At 45.3% G+C, this 21012-nt stretch overlaps 1 protein-coding gene, 1 long non-coding RNA gene and 1 pseudogene across 3 annotated transcripts in view; 1 reads left to right on the forward strand and 2 right to left on the reverse strand.

Moving 5' to 3' along the window:
• The window catches only part of LOC309632648 (mth938 domain-containing protein pseudogene), a 25488-nt pseudogene extending 16217 nt beyond the window's left edge, over window positions 1–9271 (reverse strand). The window contains exon 1 of the transcript in view: window positions 9062–9271. The product of the transcript in view is annotated as a mth938 domain-containing protein pseudogene (transcript). The remainder of the gene's footprint in view (window positions 1–9061) is intronic.
• Window positions 1–21012, reverse strand: part of LOC309632548 — a 167254-nt gene that overhangs the window by 22965 nt on the left and 123277 nt on the right. The window lies entirely within an intron of this gene.
• Window positions 9059–21012, forward strand: part of SND1 (staphylococcal nuclease and tudor domain containing 1) — a 415142-nt gene continuing 403188 nt past the window's right edge. The window contains exon 1 of the mRNA XM_082400014.1: window positions 9059–9357. Within this exon, the coding sequence (XP_082256140.1) occupies window positions 9280–9357 (78 nt within the window). The 5' untranslated portion in view covers window positions 9059–9279. The remainder of the gene's footprint in view (window positions 9358–21012) is intronic.

Genomic DNA, 21012 nt, shown 5'->3' on the forward strand with positions numbered 1-21012 from the left:
CCATTTGTCTGCCATGGCTAGGAAGAACTTGGTCTCACATCTTAGAGAAGAGCAGGTTGGAAATCTAACTGCCTTGCAATTCCATGGGTAGTAACTCCCAGGAAGAGAAGCCATCCTAATCCTTCCAGGGGAATTCAAACACCAAACTCGAAAGGTCTAAAGTCACAGTTAAAATGCTCTGACATCCTCGTGTTTGCCCCTAAATCTGGGAATCCAGAGTTCAGGAGAGACGTTCCTCTTAATGACCTTGTCCTGGCCACAGGGGCCAGATGGGAGTGGGGACACTTATGCTTGTTTGGCAGCACAGTGAGAAAGGGGGAGAGCCATGGCTTCAAGCACTTGGTTTGGAGGCGAGGTGTGTGATGGGGAGAACAGAGCAAGTGGGGTACTCCTCTGTAGAGCCTGGGTCCCAAATGAGTTGGTGGGATTAGGCTGCTTGAAGAATAGAGTGTTTTACTCTTCTAGGGCCTCAGGATTTTGACTTTATCATTTGGTTTGCAATGAAGACTTTGTAAGTTCTGGGAGCAGGAGAATATTCCAGGGTTAGATCCTCTCATTTTGGATCAGGATAACATTGAAATGACTACAATCCCAAAAGATGACTTGAGGGCAGACAAACGAAATGATGTCACAGTGCCTCCAGGAATTGTTGCTATTAATGTGAAAGGCAAAATAATAAAGCTCCTAGAAGATAATAGAGGAGAATACCTTTATGACCAAATACCAGTTATACATATTTAAAAATGCTTAGCCTCATTAGGAATCAGGGAAATGCAAATTAAGGCCATAATGAGAATACTACTGCCCCTCTACCAAAATGTTTGGAATTAAAAAAGACTGATAAGGACCTCCCTGGTGGCACAGTGGTTAAGAATCTGCCTGCCAATGCAGGGGGCACGGGTTCGAGCCCTGCTCCCAGAAGATCCCACATGCTGTGGAGCAACTAAGCCCGTGCACCACAGCTACTGAGCCTGTGCTCTAGAGCCCATGAGTCACAACTACTGAGCCCATGCGCCACAACTACTGAAGCCTGCATGCCTAGAGCCTGTGCTCTGCAACAAGAGAAGCCACCGCAATGAGAAGCCCGCACACCACAACTAGAGAAAGCCCGCGCGCAGCAACGAAGACCCAATGCAGCCAAAAATAAATAAATAAATAAATAAACAAATGTATTTTTTATAAAAACCCAACATAGAAGATTCCGGTATCAGATATGACAGCAAGATTTAAGTTTGACCACCTAGACTGGTGATTAAATACATCAGTCACTAGCCTTAGGTGGCTACTTAAACTTAATTTAAATTAATTAAATTAAATAACGTTAAAAATTCAGTTCCTCAGTTGCACTAGCCACATTTCAAGTGCTCGTTGACCACATGTGGCTGTTGCCTACTGTGTTGGACAGAGCATATATAGAACGTTTCCATCACTGCAGAAAGTTCTTTTGGACAGGGCTGATCTAGACAACTTGGGTTTATGACGCTTTTCTTTTATTATTTTTTAAAATATTTATTTATTTAGGCTGTGCCGGGTCTTAGTTGCGGCACGTGGGATCTTCGTTGTGGCATGCATGCCGGATCTAGTTCCCCGACCAGGGATCGAACCTGGGTCCCCTGCATCAGGAGCACAGAGTCTTACCCACTTCCTACCAAGGAAGTCCCATATGAGGCTTTTCTTTTAGATAAACATCGTACAGTAAAACGTTGTATTAGCTCAGACTGTCATAACAAGATACCAGACTGGATGACTCGAGAAACAGAAACCTATTTTCTCACAGTTCTAGAGGCTAGAAGTCCAAGATCAAGGTGCCAGAGTTGATTCCTGGCGAGACCTCTCTTTCTGGCTTGCAGACAACCACCTTCTTGCTGTGTCTTCACATGGCCTTTCCTCTGTACACCTGCAGGCAGGGAGCGTGGGGGGAGGGAGAGAGAGCTGGTTTCTCTTCCTTTTCTTATAAGGACACCAATCTTATTGGATTAGGAAACCACTCTTTTAACCTTAATTACCTCCATAAAGGCCCTATCTCCAAATACAGTCACATTGGGGGTTTGGGCTTCAACATATGAATTTTGCAGAACACAGTTCAGTCTGTAACAAACTTTAAAAAGAAGGAGAAGGAAGAAGAGGAGGAGAAGGAGGAGGAGGAGAGGGAGGAGGAGGAGAAGGAAGAGTAGGTCAGAGCCAGATGGTGAGGGCCTCCTGTGCTATGCTTAGGAGTTGAAACTCTATCTGAAGCAGAAGGGGAGCCACTATAATGTTAAGGAGGGAGTCTGTGTGATTGAAATGTGCATCTCAGAAAGAACAGCAAGTTGACAGTATGGAGGGTGGGTTGAAGTTGGAGAGGGGCTTGGAAGAATGGAAGCAGGTAGTTAGTCCAGTGCTGCATTTCCTCCCGTTTATCCAAAGGAAGCTCATTGAAGAGTTGAAAACTCTTTCATTGAAGCCTCTGGATTCTACAGGTACAGATCGAGGTTGAGGGGGCTTGTCTGGCCACCCTAGAAGCAGGCTAGTCAAATGGTTGAGAGCAGACTATGGTCAGAAATTTCAGGGTTCACATCTTGACTCCATCCCTTATTACCAATTGACTTACAGTTGGTTGCTCACCTTTTCGAAGCATTAATGTCCTCCATTGTGGAAAAAGACTGAGTATTTCATAGCATTGTTCTAAGGATTAAATTATGTAATGTAGGGAAAAGTATTCTGCATCGAGTCTGTTTAGTATTTAGTGCTCAATATATTTTGGCCATTATTACTACCGGGGATATATTTCCTAGATTTACTCTCAAAGGAGTACAGAAAATAGGGTGTGTGTTTGTTTGTTTAAATGAATCTTGTCCATCTCCAGATCGTGTGTGTGTGGGCGGGCGGTATGTGTTCATGTTCACCACCACACAGGAGTCACCTTTAAGGTTTTCTAAGTCTCCTTCCATTACTAATGGCAGAGTGAACATGAGTTTTAGAGTCACAAGAACTAGTGTCAAATCCCTTCTCTACTACTTCTCTAGCCGTGTGACCTTCAACAAACATCCTACTTGAATCTATAGTTCCTTACAGGTGAAATGAATATGATAATACTTTTCTGTCATTCATTTATTTTGTTGTATTTTATTTGGCTGCGCCGAACAGCATGCAGGATCCTAGCTCCCCGACCAGGGATCAAACTCTGTGCTGTCTGCAGTGGAAGCGCGGAGTCTTAACCACTGGACCACCAGGGAAGTCCCTGTCATTCATTTATTCACAGATATATACTGAGCAGCTGTCTGTGCCAGGCATGGCCTCCGAATTCCACTGTAAGGAAATCAGACACAGTCTGATGACATTTTCAAAGGGAAAGAGACAATGATACTACAATCTCATACGTGCTTTAACAGATCAAGAGTAGGAGAAAAAACAAAACAATCCTACCCTGAGGAAAGGCATTCTTCTCAATGCCTTCCAGGGGAGACATTCTGATTTCTAAGTGGGGAGCTGAAGGATGGGGAAACAGGGGAAGTGAGTCAGGGCAGGGAGGAGGAAAGAGGGATGGAAAGAGTGCTCCAGGCAGACAGAAAAGTAGGCACAAAGCCCTGGAGGCCAAGGGGTGTAGTCTTGAAAGGCCAAAACCGAGTTCACTTGGCCTGGGCACACTGTGGAAGGGTAGAGCTGTGAGAGAAGAGCTGGTGTAGAGAAATCACGTGAGGGGCTTAGGGAGTAGAAAGACCTGATCAGATCTGCATTTTAGAAATATCACTTAGGCTGCAGTAGGAAGAATGGGTGGGGTGTAGGTCAAGGAAGCTCCCTGATGTCAGGGAGCTCTATTATAAGCCTAGTGCAGCAACCCGGGTGAAAATATGTCAGGCTTAAGCAACAGGAGATACTTAATAATAATCACAGCAAATTTAACACATATATCCAGGCAGTGTTCTATGCATTTAGCATATACTAACGCATACAATCCTCAAGACCAGAACGACCCTAGGAGGTAAGTCTTATTATCATCTTTACTTTACAGAGGAGAAATCCATGGAACAGAGATACCACACAGCCTGCTCAAGGTTATATAGTGTTGGGATGTGAACCCAGGCAGCCTTGCTCCAGGTCGGGCTTATGTGCTACACCGCACTGCTGTAGATCTAACAGATTTCCGAGATTGACTAAGAATTAAGGAATGAGGTAGAGAGAGGAGTCACAGATGAGCTCCAGATTTCTGGCTTGTAACTGTGTAGCTTTTTTTTTGTTTGTTTGTTTTTTTAATAATGTGAGTTTGTGTTTTTTTTTTTTAATTATTATTTATTTATTTTTGGCTCTGTTGGGTCTTCGCCTCTGTGCAAGGGCTCTCTCCAGTTGCGGCAAGTGGGGGCCACTCTTCATCGCGGTGTGCGGGCCTCTCACCATCGTGGCCTCTCTTGTTGCGGAGCACAGGCTCCAGACGCGCAGGCTCAGCAGTTGTGGCTCATGGGCCTAGTTGCTCCACGGCATGTGGGATCCTCCCAGACCAGGGCTTGAACCCGTGTCCCCTGCATCGGCAGGCAGACTCTCAACCACTGCGCCACCAAGGAAGCCCTAACTGTGTAGCTTTTCATCTCATTATTTGGGCTGAGACACATACTAGGGAAGAGGAGGCTAGGGAGGAAAGATAATGAGCTCCTTGTGAGACATGTTGAATTTGAATTCCCAAGGTGACAGCCACGGGCAGATATCCAGAGTATCATTGTACATATGGGTCTGGAGCGCAAGGGAGTTATTTTAACAGAAGTTATCTATTTGGGAATCATTAGCATGCAGCCATGAGAATGGACTAGATGTCTCAGGAAGAATGTTTTGTGCTAGAAAAAAAGATACTTTGAGAAGAACCCAGGGGAACATCAATATTAAGGGGTAGGCAAAAGGAGAGTCCTTTACAATGGAGATGAGGAGGAATAGCTAGAGAGATGGGAGGAATATAAGAAATATGGGAAGGAAAGAGACATTTCAAGGAGTACGATGTCAAATGCTATGGAGAGCTCAGCTAAGTGACTGCCGAATGTGAAGAGTGTCCATTGAATGTAGTCACAAGGAGGTCACTCATGAGTGACCTTGGAGAGAACAGTTTCAGTAAGTTGATAAGAGCAATAGTCAGAGTGCAGGGAGCTGAGGACTGAATGCAGGGTGAGGATGCAGAGGCAACAGACACAAAGAATTTCACCAAGAGGGTTTGCCTATGAAGGGAGGAGAGCTATCTGGAGAGGGATATGGAGTAAAGATTAATTTAATTAATTTATTTTTACTGTGCAAGACATTTGAGAATATTTAAATATTAATGAGAAGAATCCAGGATAAACTGAGAGGCTATGAAACAGGAGAGGGAATTATCTGAGCGCCCTTGAGAAGGTGGAGGGGGTGGATCCAGGACATAGACAGAGAGTTTAGCCTAAGCAGTAGGAAGTTTTTTCTTTGTAACAAGGGAGAAAAGGAGAAGAATGAGAAGGAAGATAAGTTTTTAGCTTTAGTGGTGGGAAATGGAGGGAGTTCTTTTTTTTTTTTTTTTAACATCTTTATTGGAGTATAATTGCTTTACAATGGTGTGTTAGTTTCTGATGTATAACAAAGTGAATCAGCTATATGCATACGTATATCCCCATATCCCCTCCCTCTTGCGTCTCCTTCCCACCCTCTCTATCCCACCCCTCTAGGTGGTCGCAGAGCACAGAGCTGATCTCCCTGTGCTATGCTGCTGCTTCCCACTAGCTATCTGTTTTACATTTGGTAGTGTATATATGTCAGTGCTACTCTCTTACTTCGTCCCAGCCTCCCCTTCCCCCTCCCCGTGCCCTCAAGTCCGTTCTCTACGTCTGTGTCTTTATATGGAAGGAGTTCTTGATGGCTTTTATTATCCCTCCGAAGTAGGAGGCCTTACGCTATTGGAGAGTGTGGGAGAGAGTGGAGTCAGGGTTAAGAGGAAAACAGAGAAGGTTTAAAACAGACCCAGGGATTTTTTAAATTAATTTTTATTGGAGTATGGTTGCTTTCCAATGTTGTGTTGGCCTCCACTGCACAACAAAATGAATCAGCCATACACATACAGATATCCTCTCCCTTTTGGACTTCCCTTCCATTTAGGTTACCACAGTGCATTAGGTAGAGCTCCCTGTGTTATAAAGTATGTTCCCATCAGTTGTAAAACAGACCCAGGGATTTTTAGGGCAGGGAAAATACTCTGTGTGATACTATATTGATGGATATATGTCCATTATACATTTGTCTAAACCCATACAATGTACAACACCAAGAGTGAACCCTAATGTAAACTATGGACTTTGAGTGATTATGACGTGTCAATATAAGTTCATCAACTGTAACAAATGGACCATGGGATGTTGATAATGAGGGAGGCTATGCCTGTGCAGCAGCAGGGAATATATGGAGAAATCTCTGTACCCTCCTCTCAGTTTTGCTGTGAAACTAAAACTGCTCTAAAAACATAGTTTTAATTAAACAACGACACACCAGACCCAATGGAGTTGGAGACCAAAGTGATTGAGGAAACAGAAGAAATTCCAGGCAATGTGTGAGGGCCTGTGAATTGTTAGTGTGGCAATGACCTGCATCTTTGAGTGTTTGCTCTAGTTAAGTGGTAGGTTTGGAGAAGGCAGAGAGTTCTAGAGTTGGAGTTTTGACAGTTGAGTCCAGTGGAAGGCAAATGGGGATTAGAGATGAGGATACTGGAAGGAGAGGGGCAAAAATAATGGAGTCTAAGGGACCAGGAGAAAGCAGAAAAGAGCTGATATAAAGAGGACAGAGAGGTTCAGGGACTTTGAATTCTACTTAAAGAACAGTGTGTGATAGGTAGCCTCTAAGATGATCCCCAGTGATCCTACCTCCTGGGTAATCTCTGCCCTTGTGTAATCTCCTCCCTTTGAGTGTGGGCTGCACCTAATAGAACATGGCAAGTGATGGGATGTTACTTTTTTTTTTTTTTTTGGCTGCGTTGGGTCTTTGTTGCTGTAAGTTGCGGCGAGCGGGGACTCAAGTGGGGGTTACTCTTCATTGCGGTGCGGGGGCTTGTCATTGCGGTGGCTTCTCTTGTTGCGGAGCACGGACCGTATGCACGTGGGCTTCAGTAGCTGTGACTCGCGGGCTCTAGAGCGCAGGCTCAGTAGTTGTGGCACACGGGCTTAGTTCCTCTGCAACATGTGGGATCTTCCCAGACCAGGGCTCGAACCTGTGTCCCCTGCATTGGCAGGTGGATTCTTAACGACTGTGCCACCAGGGAAGTCCTCGGATGTTACTTCTGAGATTAGGTTCAAAAAGACTCGTGCTTGTCCTCTCGCTCTCTTACTCACTTGTTCTGATGCAAACCAGTTACCACGCTGTGTGCCCTACGGGGAGACCCACATAGCAGGGAACTGAGGTCCTGAATCCTGCCAATGACTGCCTGAGTGATCTTAAATGCAGATCCTCCCTTAGTCAGATGGGATCTTCAGATGAGACAAAAGCTCCCATTGATTATAGGCTTGATTACAGCCTTGTGAGGGAACTTGAAGCTAAGACCTGCCTAGATTCCTGACAAAAACTGTGAGATAATAAATGCTCATTGTTTTAATACTTAAGTTTTGGGGTAAATTGTTATACAGCAATAGATAACTAATACAAGGTATAAGAAGTAACAGTGAGAAGGGAGAAAGGACAGCAATTATGATCAGAGAATGGGGTGTTTGAGTTTACAGTTTCAGCTGTGGAGCTGTTGTAATGCTTCATCTGTCCTAAAGAGGGTAGCTGAAGGGGTGCAGAGGTCAAATTCACTGAAGATGAGGTCAAGGCCAGGGTATTGGATAAGTCAGGCACATAAAGGTTAAAGTCACTCAGGATCACTGGGTGGAGAAGAGTGTGCACCAGGTGTCAATTTCAATGAATGACAAAGTGGCATTTGGGGCAGAGAAGACAACAACCCCAGTGAAGAGGAGAGTACTATAATCAGGTGGGATGAGCCACCACAGAGATTTTTTTTTTTTTTGAAGAGGATGGCAAATTAATGGTATGGAAGGGGCAATAGGCGTCTAGGAAGATGCTCACCCCAAAACTTGCCTCTGGGAAAAGTTAAGTGTGGGAGAATAACCGCTTCTCAAAAGAGCTACAGGGGAAACTGTCGTCAGTGTAGGACCAAGTTTCAAGATTAAGATTAAATGGCATGAAAGTAAGATCCTCGGCTCCTCATAGTGGGCACTCGACGAATATTAGTTGTCTCTCAACATTCACATGTCTTTGCTCTGCGCCTCCCTACCCCGCCATCACTTTATTCGAAAGAGACTAGGGCTAGGTGAAGGGATGGCGTCGGGCGGTTGGAGGAGGCGTGGCTCTTCACGCTACGTCAACGGAGAGAGTGTTAGCAAGGTTCTCCGCAACTTCACTGGCGCACAAGACATATCACCCCGTAAGAGAGATGTATTCTTTCCACCAAAAAACATTAATCGAGCACCTAACAAGTGCTAGTCACCGACGACTCAAATGCGAGCGAGATACACTCCCGATTACAGGGAGGGCGCGCGGCCACGTTCGGTGTCAAGGCCAACATCGGTAGGTTTCACGGCGTTCAGACTTTTCCAAGTACTTCCCACACTTTCAGCTGAGGTAAAATGTCGGAAGTCGGTGTGCACCAGTACTGAGATCCCTCTAGGATTCGGCCTCGTTGGCTCGGGGGTCCCAGTCCGCTCTCCCCAACCCTGGTGCGCCCTCCTGTAAAGCGGGCTTCCACGTGGTCTCCCCAGGGGCCCGCGGGGCGGGGCGTAATGGGCGGGGCCAAGCCGGAGGGCGAGGCTGACCCCGCCCTTGGGGCTCCCATGGCCCACCGCGCCCCGCGGCCAGATGCTGACGTGTCCTTTCCTTTCCACTACACCTCCCGACACTACCTACTACTGCTGCCCCGGAAGTCCCGCCCCATACTTAGCCCATCACCGCAAATCAGCTCTTTCAGCGCTTCCTGAAGCTCTCCACCGGTTTGGGGAGCAAGGGGCGGGGTTCCGCGAGCAGGGTGCCTATTGGCTTGGGGTCCGGCGGGCTCTGGGCTCTAATTGGCCGGAGAGCAGTGGCGCTCTGGCACGCTTGCGCGGCGAGTAGAACGTGTAGCGGCGGCGGAGATCGCGTCTCTTTTGCTGGCGGTCCCGCTGCTGCTCCTCTGAGCACCCGGCGTGTCCGTCCCGTCCATCGCCCACAGCCGGTCGCCCGCCTGCTCCTCTCCGCGGCGGCCTCTCACCAACACCGACACCCACACTGACACCTCCAAGCCGGCCCACCGTCTTACTCGCTGGTTTTCCATCGCTACACATGGCCTCCTCCGCGCAGAGCGGCGGCTCCTCCGGGGGACCCGCGGTCCCCACCGTGCAGCGGGGCATCGTCAAGATGGTGAGAGCGGGGACCGGGACACCGATCCCACTGGCCACCACCGTGCGGGAGTCTGGCGCTGGCTCCTTCCCCTGCCGCCAGCCTGCATGGTCTCCCAGATCCTCTTTCCTCTGCCCCTTTCCTCACTTTTCACCCGTTCTCGGAATCCCCTCCCTGGACTCAAACCGACACGGACTCCTCTGGGTGCCTTGCCTCCCGGACACCTTGGCATTAGGGGTCACAGTGATTTCCGTGATCGCGGCACTCAGTCTCCTGGCTGTTTACCAGGACAGACAGATTAGTGATTGGTTAACGGGGATAATTTGTTGGTAGCTGTCCTCTGATCCACCCGTCCTCTGTCCATTTTAGCATATGCTGAGTAGTTTGCATTTTTTCAAGATCCTGACGTCCGCTCTTCCATGGAACTCTTGGAGTACTTGGTCTTCTTGAAGCTTTTATATTTTCACCCACGCTCAGTTACTTACGCCAAGTTTTCTCGCGCTCTGGCCCTCATTTCCCGTCTTTTTCCCTCCACCTCTTGTGTCAAGTTTGTAGTCCTGAGAGCTCCTCATATTTGTGCTCCCCCTCTTTTTGACTCTTAAGATGTTAGACCGGTAGGAATCTTAGCGATCATTATTGTTCCCTCACTACAGATGAGACTAGTTTGAAGAGGGCAAGTGACTTGCCTAAGGTCACCTCGTGGTTTGGATTGGAGCCATTACCAGAGCCCAAGTGTTCTGATTCCCAGCTCACTGCTGTAACACCGTAGATTCTGCCTGATTATATATCCCCTTACTTCCTACATCCTTGAATGGTGAATTTAAACCCTGCAAGTTTCATTAAAAAATATTTACCCCCGGCTCCATGATAATTTTGTAGTATAAATTCTCTTTATCAGTTGTCCCCTCTGTTGGCCTCCCCCCAACGCTCCCTAATATTGGAACCTGACACTTCTTGGTTGTTACTAGAATTTCTGGTTGTGATGACCACAGACTTCCAGATTGCATTTCAGACTGCAATTCTGACTTTTCTGTCAGGAAATATTCTTTATGAGATTTTGTCCCAAAGCTCTGCAGTGGTTTACAGTTGTAGAAAGTTTAAAATACATTCTGTTTTCTTGGCTCATTGTCTTTCACAGGATTAAAGTATTCTTCAGCTTGTGTGTATGAATTAGATTTCAAGATTTTTTTTTTCCCACTGATGCTCATGTATTCATTTCTTAGGCAGTATGCTGCCGCCAGCTGAGATTCTTAGGATTTTCAATATTGCTTTCCCCGTTTATTTATACATAAACGGAAAGTCAGAATTTATCAGAAACTGAAAGAGAAGGGAATTTCCAAGGTCCACATATTTTCACCTCTTTGAAATACTGACTTGACCTATGAAAGGATTATCCTGAAGTGGCTCCTCTTAAATTAGCTTTTTCATTTGCACTGATCTTTCCCTTCACCATAGGAACAGAGCAGTGCTTGGCGGTCTGGTAGTGGAGTTGGCAGCACTGAGTGAATCTTTCTGAGTTTTTTCCTTTGCTAAGGCTTGAATTTTTCTTAAAGGCCCCTCTTATTTGTGGGGTGGGAGTGGAAGGAGGCTGAACATATTTTTGCTTCTACAAATGCTGGAGGTTTCCAGGGCATCTGGATTCTATGGGGTGACGACGTCTGCCCACAGATTACTCCCGAGGATACTGAGTATCAACAATCACTTGTTTATTAAGGCTCATGTCTTGAGCTGAGTATTCTGTTTGTATTATCTCATTTATAATACCTAACAAGTAGATAGGATCATTGGCTACATTTTACCGATATGTAATCTGAGGTTTAGAAAGAGTAGTTTTCCCCAGGACAGGTACTTTTTAATTGGTAATGAGAGGCAGAGCTGGGACTTGAACCCAGGCCTGTCTGCTAAAGCACAGGCTCTTGAACATCATAGTACAGTGCCTCTGATTCCAGGGCATGACGTTAGCAGAGGGCAGGGCCGGTGATGCATGGCCGCAAAATTGCAGGAAAGTGAAGCTGACTGTAATTGAGCGAAGGAAAGATTAGATGTTACTCCTGTCTTGTCCAGGAGCTGCTGTTATGCTAAGTGACTTTATTTGGTGCTTATGGTCCTTACGTGCAAAGGAGTGTGGTGTGGAAGACACGTTAGGATTGGACGGAGGCTTTGAAGATTGAGTGGTAGAGTCACCTATACTGCTGTTTTTCTGTGACCAAGCTGCAAGAGGTGGGTGGGTGAGTTCCAGGCAGGGATTAGGTGAGGGAAGCTGGGTGAACTACAGAGCGACAGGCAGATTTGTGCCAGGCTTCGAAGCCTGTCTGGAATGAAAAATCGACCCCTGGCCAGTTGCTCTGTGTGAAGTTCTTCCGCTAAGCAAAGTTGTATTTTCCTGGAGAGTAATCGTTTCCAGTGGTACCAGGAACTGCTTCGTAAGAACTGCAAGGGAAGATGGGGCTCTATGACAGAGGAAAGTGAGGAGGAAATAGTTTGATGAATAGGAAAATAGTGGCCACTGCTTTGCTTGTCTTTGGGTTGAGGGGCAGAAACTGACTAACCAGAGGCGGGCCTTTCAGGCTGAGATTTGTCTGGACTCAGGCTGAGCTGAAGGTCTGAAGGTCTAGGGTTGAGGTTTGCTGCAGTGAAGAGGAGTACTCACCCTTCCTCTTTTTTGCCAAAGAACCATGGAAAGGCCATGGAAAGTGCAAGTTTCTTCTGGTCTCTGCCTTGCTGTCCTAGCAAGTCCTGCATTCCTTCTTTTAAGGTTGAAGAAGAAAGAACTGAGAATGAAGTTGTAAAAAATTTTTGCATTTGCCCAGTTTTTTAAAATGACGGTAGAGGCTACGTCTGCTATTGAGAGTGGGAGCCAAGGGACAGAGCTGGTTCTGGAATGTGTTGAAGGAGGAAGTCGGCAGTAAGTTGACACAAGCGTTGTGGGGCCCTTCTGTTACTGAGAAGGCAGTGAGAATGATGGAAAAACCGAAGGTGGATTTGTATATTTTTTGAGTTGGGATAAGACTGGCAATTGTGTGGGCAGACAAAATAGGACCTGGGAAAGTAAATGTCTCTGTCAAATCAGATATTTTCTCAAAACCCTAGAGGATTCTATCTCTGGGTTTCTTGAGTAAATACTAGACTTTCTTTAGCTGCATCAGAATATTGTCAGCACATGTTAAATAGAGGTTGGGAGAAGTCTTGGGGTACTGAGTATAAAATTCAGTCACCCCACTTAGCAGCTACTTAGAGATGGCTATTTTCGCTGGTTTTGCTGACCCCATTTACTTCTGTCATGGGGATAGAGCCCTTTTCGAAGTCTTCACGCTAACCCTCCTATCTTATGTCTGCATGTCTTTTCAAGCAGGAGCACATAGCAGGATAAATCCGCCGCAGTTCTTGAGTCTTCTGTGCTTATCAGAAGCAGCCATGGAAGCAGCATATCTTATCCTGCTTATGGTGTGGAAGACCAAATCTCAATTCCCATTTCACCCCGCCCCATTTAAAAGGGGAAAAGGATCCCTCTGCCAGTCTTTGGTTTTATGCTAAGAACCAGGATTCTCACTCGATGCCTAAGCCTTGGGACACCTAAAGGAGGAAATGGCCACAATTTCCTCCTTCGACAGGAATTGTGCTGCCAGGTTGTTGTGAAGCGGGATGTAAGCTTCCTGGTGAGTAGCTTAGTGGAAATTTCTCCAGTGTACAGCTTGTAGGAAATGCTGCCTGTAATTTAGATCATTATAGCTAAGTGTTTCCTATGTTTCTGAGCTAAGAAGTATGTGTCTTTCCAGAGTGTAGTAGGGATAGAGTAGTAGTCTACTGATCTGTTCCTTCCTACGTGCACTTAGCTCATGCAGACTGTGAAAGAAAAACACCTTTGCTAAGCTACTTAACACTCTTATTCTACTATTCAAAGGGACAAGGTAGCCGAATAACAATATTTTAGTAGGGCCATTTGCAAAGAAGTGGGTGGAATAGGATGGAAGGCTTTCCCCTCTAGTCTTAAAATTGCCCACTTCCCAGCAGGTGAGCATGGTAGCTTTCAATCAAAATTGTAAGTAAAGGAGCACTAAGTTTTTGCTATGTCTTAAAGGCTTTCTGTCGTTTTTCCTGTACGAAGAGGAAGCATCCTTCTGGCTCTAGTCGTGCTAACAGTGGCTGCTGCCATGTACTAACTAATGATATAGAATGATGAGCAATCATATTTCCTTTCTTGAACGAATTTTATTGATCATCTGTGTCAAGCACTGTCTGGGTATTAGAGAAACAGTGGTAAAAAAGTAAATCAGATTCCTGCCCTTATGGGTTCATGGAGGAGATAGACCATCAACAAGTAAACAAGAAGATGATAGTGTAAGATAGCGATTTCCGGTAGGGGAATGGGACCAAGCGGTTGGGAGGAAGGGAGGGGTGGCTCCTTTAGGTAGGAAAGGCTTCCCTCGGCTGAGATCGGATAGACATCAAAGAACCAGCCACGGGGGAAGAGTTCCCGGCAGAGGGAACCGCAAATGCAAAGGTCCTAGGGTCTCCATTGGTGATTATTTTCAGAATTTTTATAGCAGCTCTTCAGTGTCTTCAAGTTCATTGTTTCACATAAATGGTATGGGTTTAACCTGAGCTATTAATATATGTGTTTTACAGTGATAAAAGGTGGAAAGGCAGCAGAGGTGATGCTTGTTCTGGTATCCTGGTGAGATCAGTAGCAGACATTAAGTCTACTGAATAAATATAACTGATGAGAGATTGATTAAAAAAAATATTTGCTCTTGGTCATATTCACGTTTCTTACAGGGCCAAGACTAAGGTTGGTTTTTTTTTTTTAAGATTTATTTATTTATTTGGGTCTTAGTTGTGACACGCAGGATCTTCGTTGCGGCACGTGGGATCTTTAGTTGTGGCATGCGGGATCTAGTTCCCTGACCAGGGATGGAACCCTGCAATGCCCCCTGCGTTGGGAGTGCGGAGTCTTAACCGCTGGACCACCAGGGAAGTCCCAAGACTAAGGTTTTCTGACTTCCTGTCAGCCAATCCTGTGTATTCCCAAGGTACCCACCTCTCAGTGGACGGGCCCCGGATGAGACGATAAACGCCAAGAGCAGGCTTAGCAGGAGTCACAGAGCAGCTAGAACCTGTCAGTGTTCATGCTCCTGACATCATTTTTTTACTGCCTGGAATGTAGTAGCTCTGGCCTCTGGCAACACTTTTAACCTAGCAAGCTTTAGGTAACAGTGATGGTGAAAAGCAGAGTAGCATGCTTCAGAGCTCAAACTAACGGTCAGGAGAGAAGAGCTCGTGAGCAGTGTGGCTGTTTAACAGGAGTGGGGACTCCTGGGGCCGGGTAGTGATCAGCGCTGGTAATAACGAGGCAAGTGTTTTGGCGCGTCTATGCCCCGGTTTACTTGGAGAGTGAAATTTGGGAAATAAGTGAACATTTTAGTTTTCATCGGTAAGTTCAGAAGAGAAAATTGGCCAGGTTTTTGAATCCCGGTAAGAAGCTTCTAAGGTCTGTTGTGAAACTTACTTATCAGCATGGGCTAGCAGTCCAGCTGACAGGTATGGTTCTAGCAGGGTGTTCAGTAGATATCCTTTGGAATCTGGTCTTTGGATTTATTTTGTTTCATTTTTTCAAGGGAGAGCATAGCTAAATATTGTAGGAAATTTTTTGCCTTATCGGGGACAAGGAATGAAGTAGAGGGATTCAACTCTTACTGGGCTTAGGTAGCTTTTCCTCTTATTTCTTGTTTGGAGATGGATACCCACCCAGGTCTCCCCACCACCCCGCCCCGGTTTCTGTTGCTAATTCCTCTCTTGGGAGACTGACGTATGCTTTTTGTTCTTACAGCGGAAATTGATGCAGAGTCACAGGTTGTGAACATTTGATGCAGATGGAGTGTTGTGGGGATTCACTTACTTTCAGTGAGACTCAATATGATAAATTAACATCACGTTTTTCTCACTTAGCTCTAATGTTTAGGAAAAAAAACCCCAGTGATTTCAGTTGGCATTTTTTAAAAATTAGGAAGTTAAGCAACTTACAGGGAAAATAAACTTAATGAAAATTTAGGTGACACTTTCAGATGTCATTTTTGAGATGTTCAGTCTCTGATATAAACTGTGCTTGGCATATTTTCTCCATTTACATGCTTATGACGGAGACTTTAAGGCACCATCTCCTCTCTCTTTATGCCTTAACACAGTTTGAGGTGCTTTGCGTTCTCTTTACGTGGGAAGTAGTCTGCTCGGGATGGTCTTGTAACACCAACCTCATGTGTAATAGGGGGAATTGAGGAGATTTGGGGAACTGTGCTTCAAGTTAATAAATCCAATGCATTAACATTGTCCCTGGGAAGCAACCTGGAAAAGAAGAGAGATCATGGACCTGGGATTAAGGGGACACAGGTTCTAGGCCAGCTGCTGCTGTTGTGCAGCTGCGTGCTGTGGGGTAAGGTAGTCTGCCTCTCAGGCTCTTTTCTTTTCTCTTAAATGAAGTGGTTGGACTCATCGTCTCTAAGCTCCTTATAGCCCCCAAAGGCTGCAAATGTATAAGAAAGAAGCACTGTATTACATGTTTTTTAGGCATGAATCAAAGCTGAGAAATCTTATGCCTTCTGGTAGTCTTCACTTTGAATTGCTGCTTATCCTGCAGGAGACATATTTTCTGTTCCCATTGCTTGTTTTTTGTTCTGTTTTGAGAAGGTAGATTAGTTGAAATACGGTTTTCTAGTGTGGAAGACCAGAGTTAGAATTTGAATTAGACTAAGTGATCAGACACTGGAGCGGCTGGAGGGTGGATAGAATTGAGCCATGAAGATTCCTGGCTTCAGCGGTGGTGTCAGGATAGACTAGTGGGAGTGGTTGCTTGGGACCCAGAGGAACATGGTACCAGTGGGTTTTATTTATGCAGTCTCACCTCTGCTTCCGAACACCCAGCCATTCTCCTGGGGCAGCAGGTCTAGACCTGCGAAGGGTGAGGGTGAGGAGGATAGTCAGGGAACCTGTAGCGCATGGGGAGAGTTTATTCTGGTCCTGCTCTTGTTGTGGGAGTCTGGCGGGAGCATGGGGCTTGGTTGGGTTCTGAGCTCTGGTTTTCACACTCTGACGCCAAAGCCTCTTCCTTTAGATCATTCTCATTGTCTTGCAGATCTTTCCCACTTCCATTTCATGTGCAAGTATAGGAATCATCTTAATCTATTCTTGGTAGTTCCTCACATGGTTTCTTCAGTTTATTTTTTATTGTAAGCTTCCTTACATCCTTTCTGGGAGTAGATTTAGAGAGAGAGAAGGAGGCCAGTGATTTTCTAAACAGGTCGTTGCATCAGGACCACCTAGAAGGCTGTTCTGAGGCACTGGATTAGAATCTCTGCAAGTGTGGCTTGGGAATCCGTATTTTATTCTTTTTTTCCCGCTGCACCGTGCGCCACGCGGATCTTAGTTCCCTGACCAGGGATCAAACCTGTGCCCCCTGCAGTGGAAGTGTGGAGTCCTAACCACCGGACGAGCGGGGAATTCCCGGGAATCCGTATTTTAAAAAAGCCACTCCTAAGTGATTCTGAAAGAGTCCGTTTGGGATTCATCCAGGGGCTGGCATTTGAGACCCACTGATCTTGTTTAACTTCTGTGCTGTATGTAGTTGAAGGGGCAGGACATAAATGACAAAAGAAGTGTATGTTTTTGGGGCCAGTGCCTCTGAATTTTATATGAGAGGGGATAGTAGCTTCTTTTTTTCTTTTTAGCACTTGTCTTGATGGCTCCCAGGACAGTTCGCATTGCTTTTAATCTGTAGCTCAATATTGGGCTGACGTCCTCAGGGGTCCATTTACAGTGACTCCGAGAGCCTATTCCTAGGTCATAACTGACAGCTGAGGAGTTGTTTTATATGCCTGACTTAGGCCATATGCTCATTTTAACACTCATTTGCCACTTTTCCTTCTATTTGCATAGATTCCCCAGATCTTCCTATAATTTGGCACCCATAACTTGGCACGTTATTACTATGGAAGTCTTTAGTGTCATCTACAAACATGAAGATTCTCTGCTCCTCACTTTCTGCTCTTAGAATCCTGCAGAACCACACATGTGGGCTTTTTGGTTTCTCTATTTATATCCATCCTGTTTCTTGTTTATAAGCCCTGTTCTTAACAAGAACACCACCAGTAAAACCCAAAATGATAATGACCTCTTTGGTGGTCTTAGTCTCTACTTTTTATTTTTTTAATTTATTTTTGGCTGCGTTGGGTCTTTGTTGCTGCGCGTGGGCTTTCTCTAGCTGCGGTGAGCAGGGGCTGCTCGTCGTTGCGGTGCGCGGGCTTCTCATTGCCGTGGCTTCTCTTGTTGAGGAGCATGGGCTCTAGATGCAAAGGCTTCAGTAGTTGTGGCACGTGGCCTCAGTAGTTGTGGCTCGCGGGCTCTAGAGCGCAGGCTCAGTAGTTGTGGTGCACAGGCTTAGTTGCTCCACGGCATGTGGGATCTTCCCGGACCAGGGCTCGAACCCGTGTCCCCTGCCTTGACAGGCGGATTCTTAACCACTGCGCCAACAGGGAAGCCCAGTCTTTACTTTCTATTCCACTAGCTTGTCTAATATGTAAATAAAACTTTCTTGTAATTCTCAAGTCTTTGAGGTCCTTATGATTAAGGGTCACATTTGCAGTTCCTTGGTGGCCTTTCCTTCTTTTGACCAGCCGTTTTCTAGTTCATCCCTGAAGTACTTCCACATGCTCAGGTGAATGCCATCCAGTGTTAGTAATTTCATAATTATTGATATTTAAATCTTCAACGTCATGCTTGTTCCTAAGACTTCAAACAGTATAGAAGTATGTAAGGTTAAATGCAAAAATCTCTCTCTGCCCTCCTTATGAGTTTTCTACCATTCATTCTCATTCCCTTAAGTAAATGTTCTTCCCACAGTTTTTTCATGCAGATATATACACCCTCCCTTTTTAAACAAACAAACAAACAAACAGAAATGAGGTCGTAATGAGTCCTGTAACTTTTTTTTTTAAATTAATTGTCATAACTATCTTTCTATGTCATAATTATACGTCTATCTCATTCTTTAATGTTTGAGGAGTATTCCATAATTTGGGTGTGTTTGCTTATCCACTTTTTTCCTGTTGATATATCAACATCCTTTGATACATCTTCGTGTTCTTGTGTCGGCATTTCCCTAAGATAGATTCCTAGAAGTGCACTTAATGTTTCTGGTAGCTGTAGGGGGCGCTTTACTTAGAATTCACCTCTATATCCTACAAGGATCATCTTAGATTAGATTTAGGGCAAAATACAGCTTATCCTCTCCTTACGCTCATTAATTCTTTCACGGTTGGTAGTCTATTTCCCCAGTCAGTATCCTTGAAAACCACCATCTTTTCAGTGGAGGGCAGGGCTCAGCTCCTGGGGATCATTAAATCACTACTCTTTAATTGCTTGAAGGCCCCCAGATGTTTTGAGGTCTTGAACTTAAAGGAGAGTAGACTCTTAGAGCTTTAGCCTTATCTGCTCTCTCTGGGTTCTAGAGAGCTCCCTGGCTAAGAAAGGGTGCAACGGCCTACCTATGGATGACAGGAGGAGGTCAGAGGCAAGGTCCTGTGAGAGGCCTGACTTTTCTTTCCTACAGTCTGGTACATAGCTCTTCCTCATTTTTCTTCTTGGATTAGCAGGTGGGGTGGTAGTGGTGGTGAGCCTGACCACATCCTGCACGGGGAAAGCCGGCCATTTTTAGAGTTGTTCGGAGAGGCCGAACCAGGGGAGTCTTGTTTGCAGCCTTTTGGTCCAGCTCGTCTCAACCCTGCTGATGGTTTACCTCCAGTTTCCGGGGCTTCAGGTGTGTGTGTGCCCCTCCCATATTTTTAGCATATTGGAACACTGCCTCTACTTTTATTTAGTTTGAAAATCTTTGGGGCAATCAGCTATTTTAAAAATTGAAATATTATTTTAAAAGAAAATGATTTCACCATTGAAAATGGGAAACCAGTATTCCTTCCTGGTTACTACTTACTAGAAAGTACCTTTAGAAAAACCCCACAGTGAAAACTAAACAGCGAGTGTTATTAAACTCTAGCTAGGTACAGCGTTTCACAGCGGGCTCTGAAGGAAGTGTGTAACAAGTGGTAGAGATGTGCTGAAGGCTTCCTGCCGCCAAACTGAAACTTCATTTGATAGAAAGGATTGAAAGAGAATTGAAAAGGGGACAGGAGACAGTTCTTATTTATGTATAAATATTAAATGCTGGTACATACATACGGGGATCATATACCACCTAAACCAGTTTTTCTTGGTTTGTTTTTTAAACAAGCCCACACTTTGGGAAACAGACACATAAGTTGTGTCTTGAGGCAGAACCGAACTGATTTTCTGGGATGGCTGTGGCCCACGTCGTTAGCTTCACTGGCTATTAGCCACAATACCTTGGGCAAGTGACTTTACCCTTTACCTTCCAGCTTTGCCTGTAAACAGGCGTAATAACAGTGCTCACCTCATGGGGTTGTTGCTGATAAAATGAGTGAGAGAAAGCGGTGTTCTGACCATTGGCTGATGTTAGTAGTCCAGCACTTTCTGGATCTGTCCCCAGCTCAGATGGGACTGGAATTGGAACCAGCTGAGGCAAAATGAAAGGAAAAAGGGCACCTGGCAAGTTTTGTGATGTTAAGGCGGTTCAATTTGAAGGACTGGCTTTAATTTTGAGATTATATTCTTACCAGTATTATTATTTTTTGGCTAAAATGTCCTTTACTGTATAAATAACGTGATGGCCTTTGTTTTCTTTCATGTCCTCAGTACAAATAAAAAATGTATAACATGTCAGTCCTTAATTTTTGGAAGTGGGGGAAACTCTACTGGTCTGGAATCTTTAAAAGTCTGGGAAGCCCTGGCTTAGCAGAAACTGCACTGGCAAATGTGTAACCTTCTGAGTTTTGGAGGTATTCATTTAACTGTTAGGAAAGATTAAACAAATTTAGGTAACACGTGGAAAAGGGCAGTTGTATGTGTGAATACTAGTTGTGGTTCAGCGGCACAGGTGAGGCTAATCAGGCAAAAATATGATGGGCAAAGTTTTGGTTTCCTTTGACTCCTGCCCCATCCTCCCAGGAACCCTCTAGCCTCTGGTTCTTTAGGACTGGGCTGCATTTCGTCTCCACCCCCAAAGGATCAAAACTTGAAGTTGATATATTTAGAAAAAATTTTCCACTACAACGTAAAACATTTTCTGTTTTCTTTGCCCCGAGGTGGACTAGTTTGTTTGGGCATTTTCTGGTCCCCTTTGGGAGACTGGCAGAGAGGAACAATGTGTAGGACCAGCATAAATTGGTTATTTGCAAGGAACAGCCCCTTACCTGGCCTCCCACCTTTGTAAGGACAGGGCAACTTACATCCCACTTTGCCCAGGGCTGTTGTCTTGGCATGATTATCAGTAACGCCCTGTTCTCACTCTCAGAGTGTTCTGATTTGAGTGATAAAATGTATGTTTAATGGGTTTAGTAAGAAGAGTCAAGTCTGGGAGAAAGAGTGTGGGTTGGCATAGTTCAACAGAGGCCAAAATAAACAGAAGGTAGTTGGTTTTTTAAGTGGCTGCTAGGGTGGCCTGGGGCGGGGTGGAAGGTCTCCAGGCTTTCATGGAGCACCGGCAGCCCAGGCTTGAGACCAGGCTGTGCACCTGATTCTGGGTAAAGCTTTGGGCTGATGAGATTTTAGGTG

This window comes from Balaenoptera borealis (genome assembly GCF_965194805.1).
Source record: "Balaenoptera borealis genome assembly, chromosome: 7".
In the NCBI taxonomy this organism is placed as follows: Eukaryota; Metazoa; Chordata; class Mammalia; order Artiodactyla; family Balaenopteridae; genus Balaenoptera; species Balaenoptera borealis.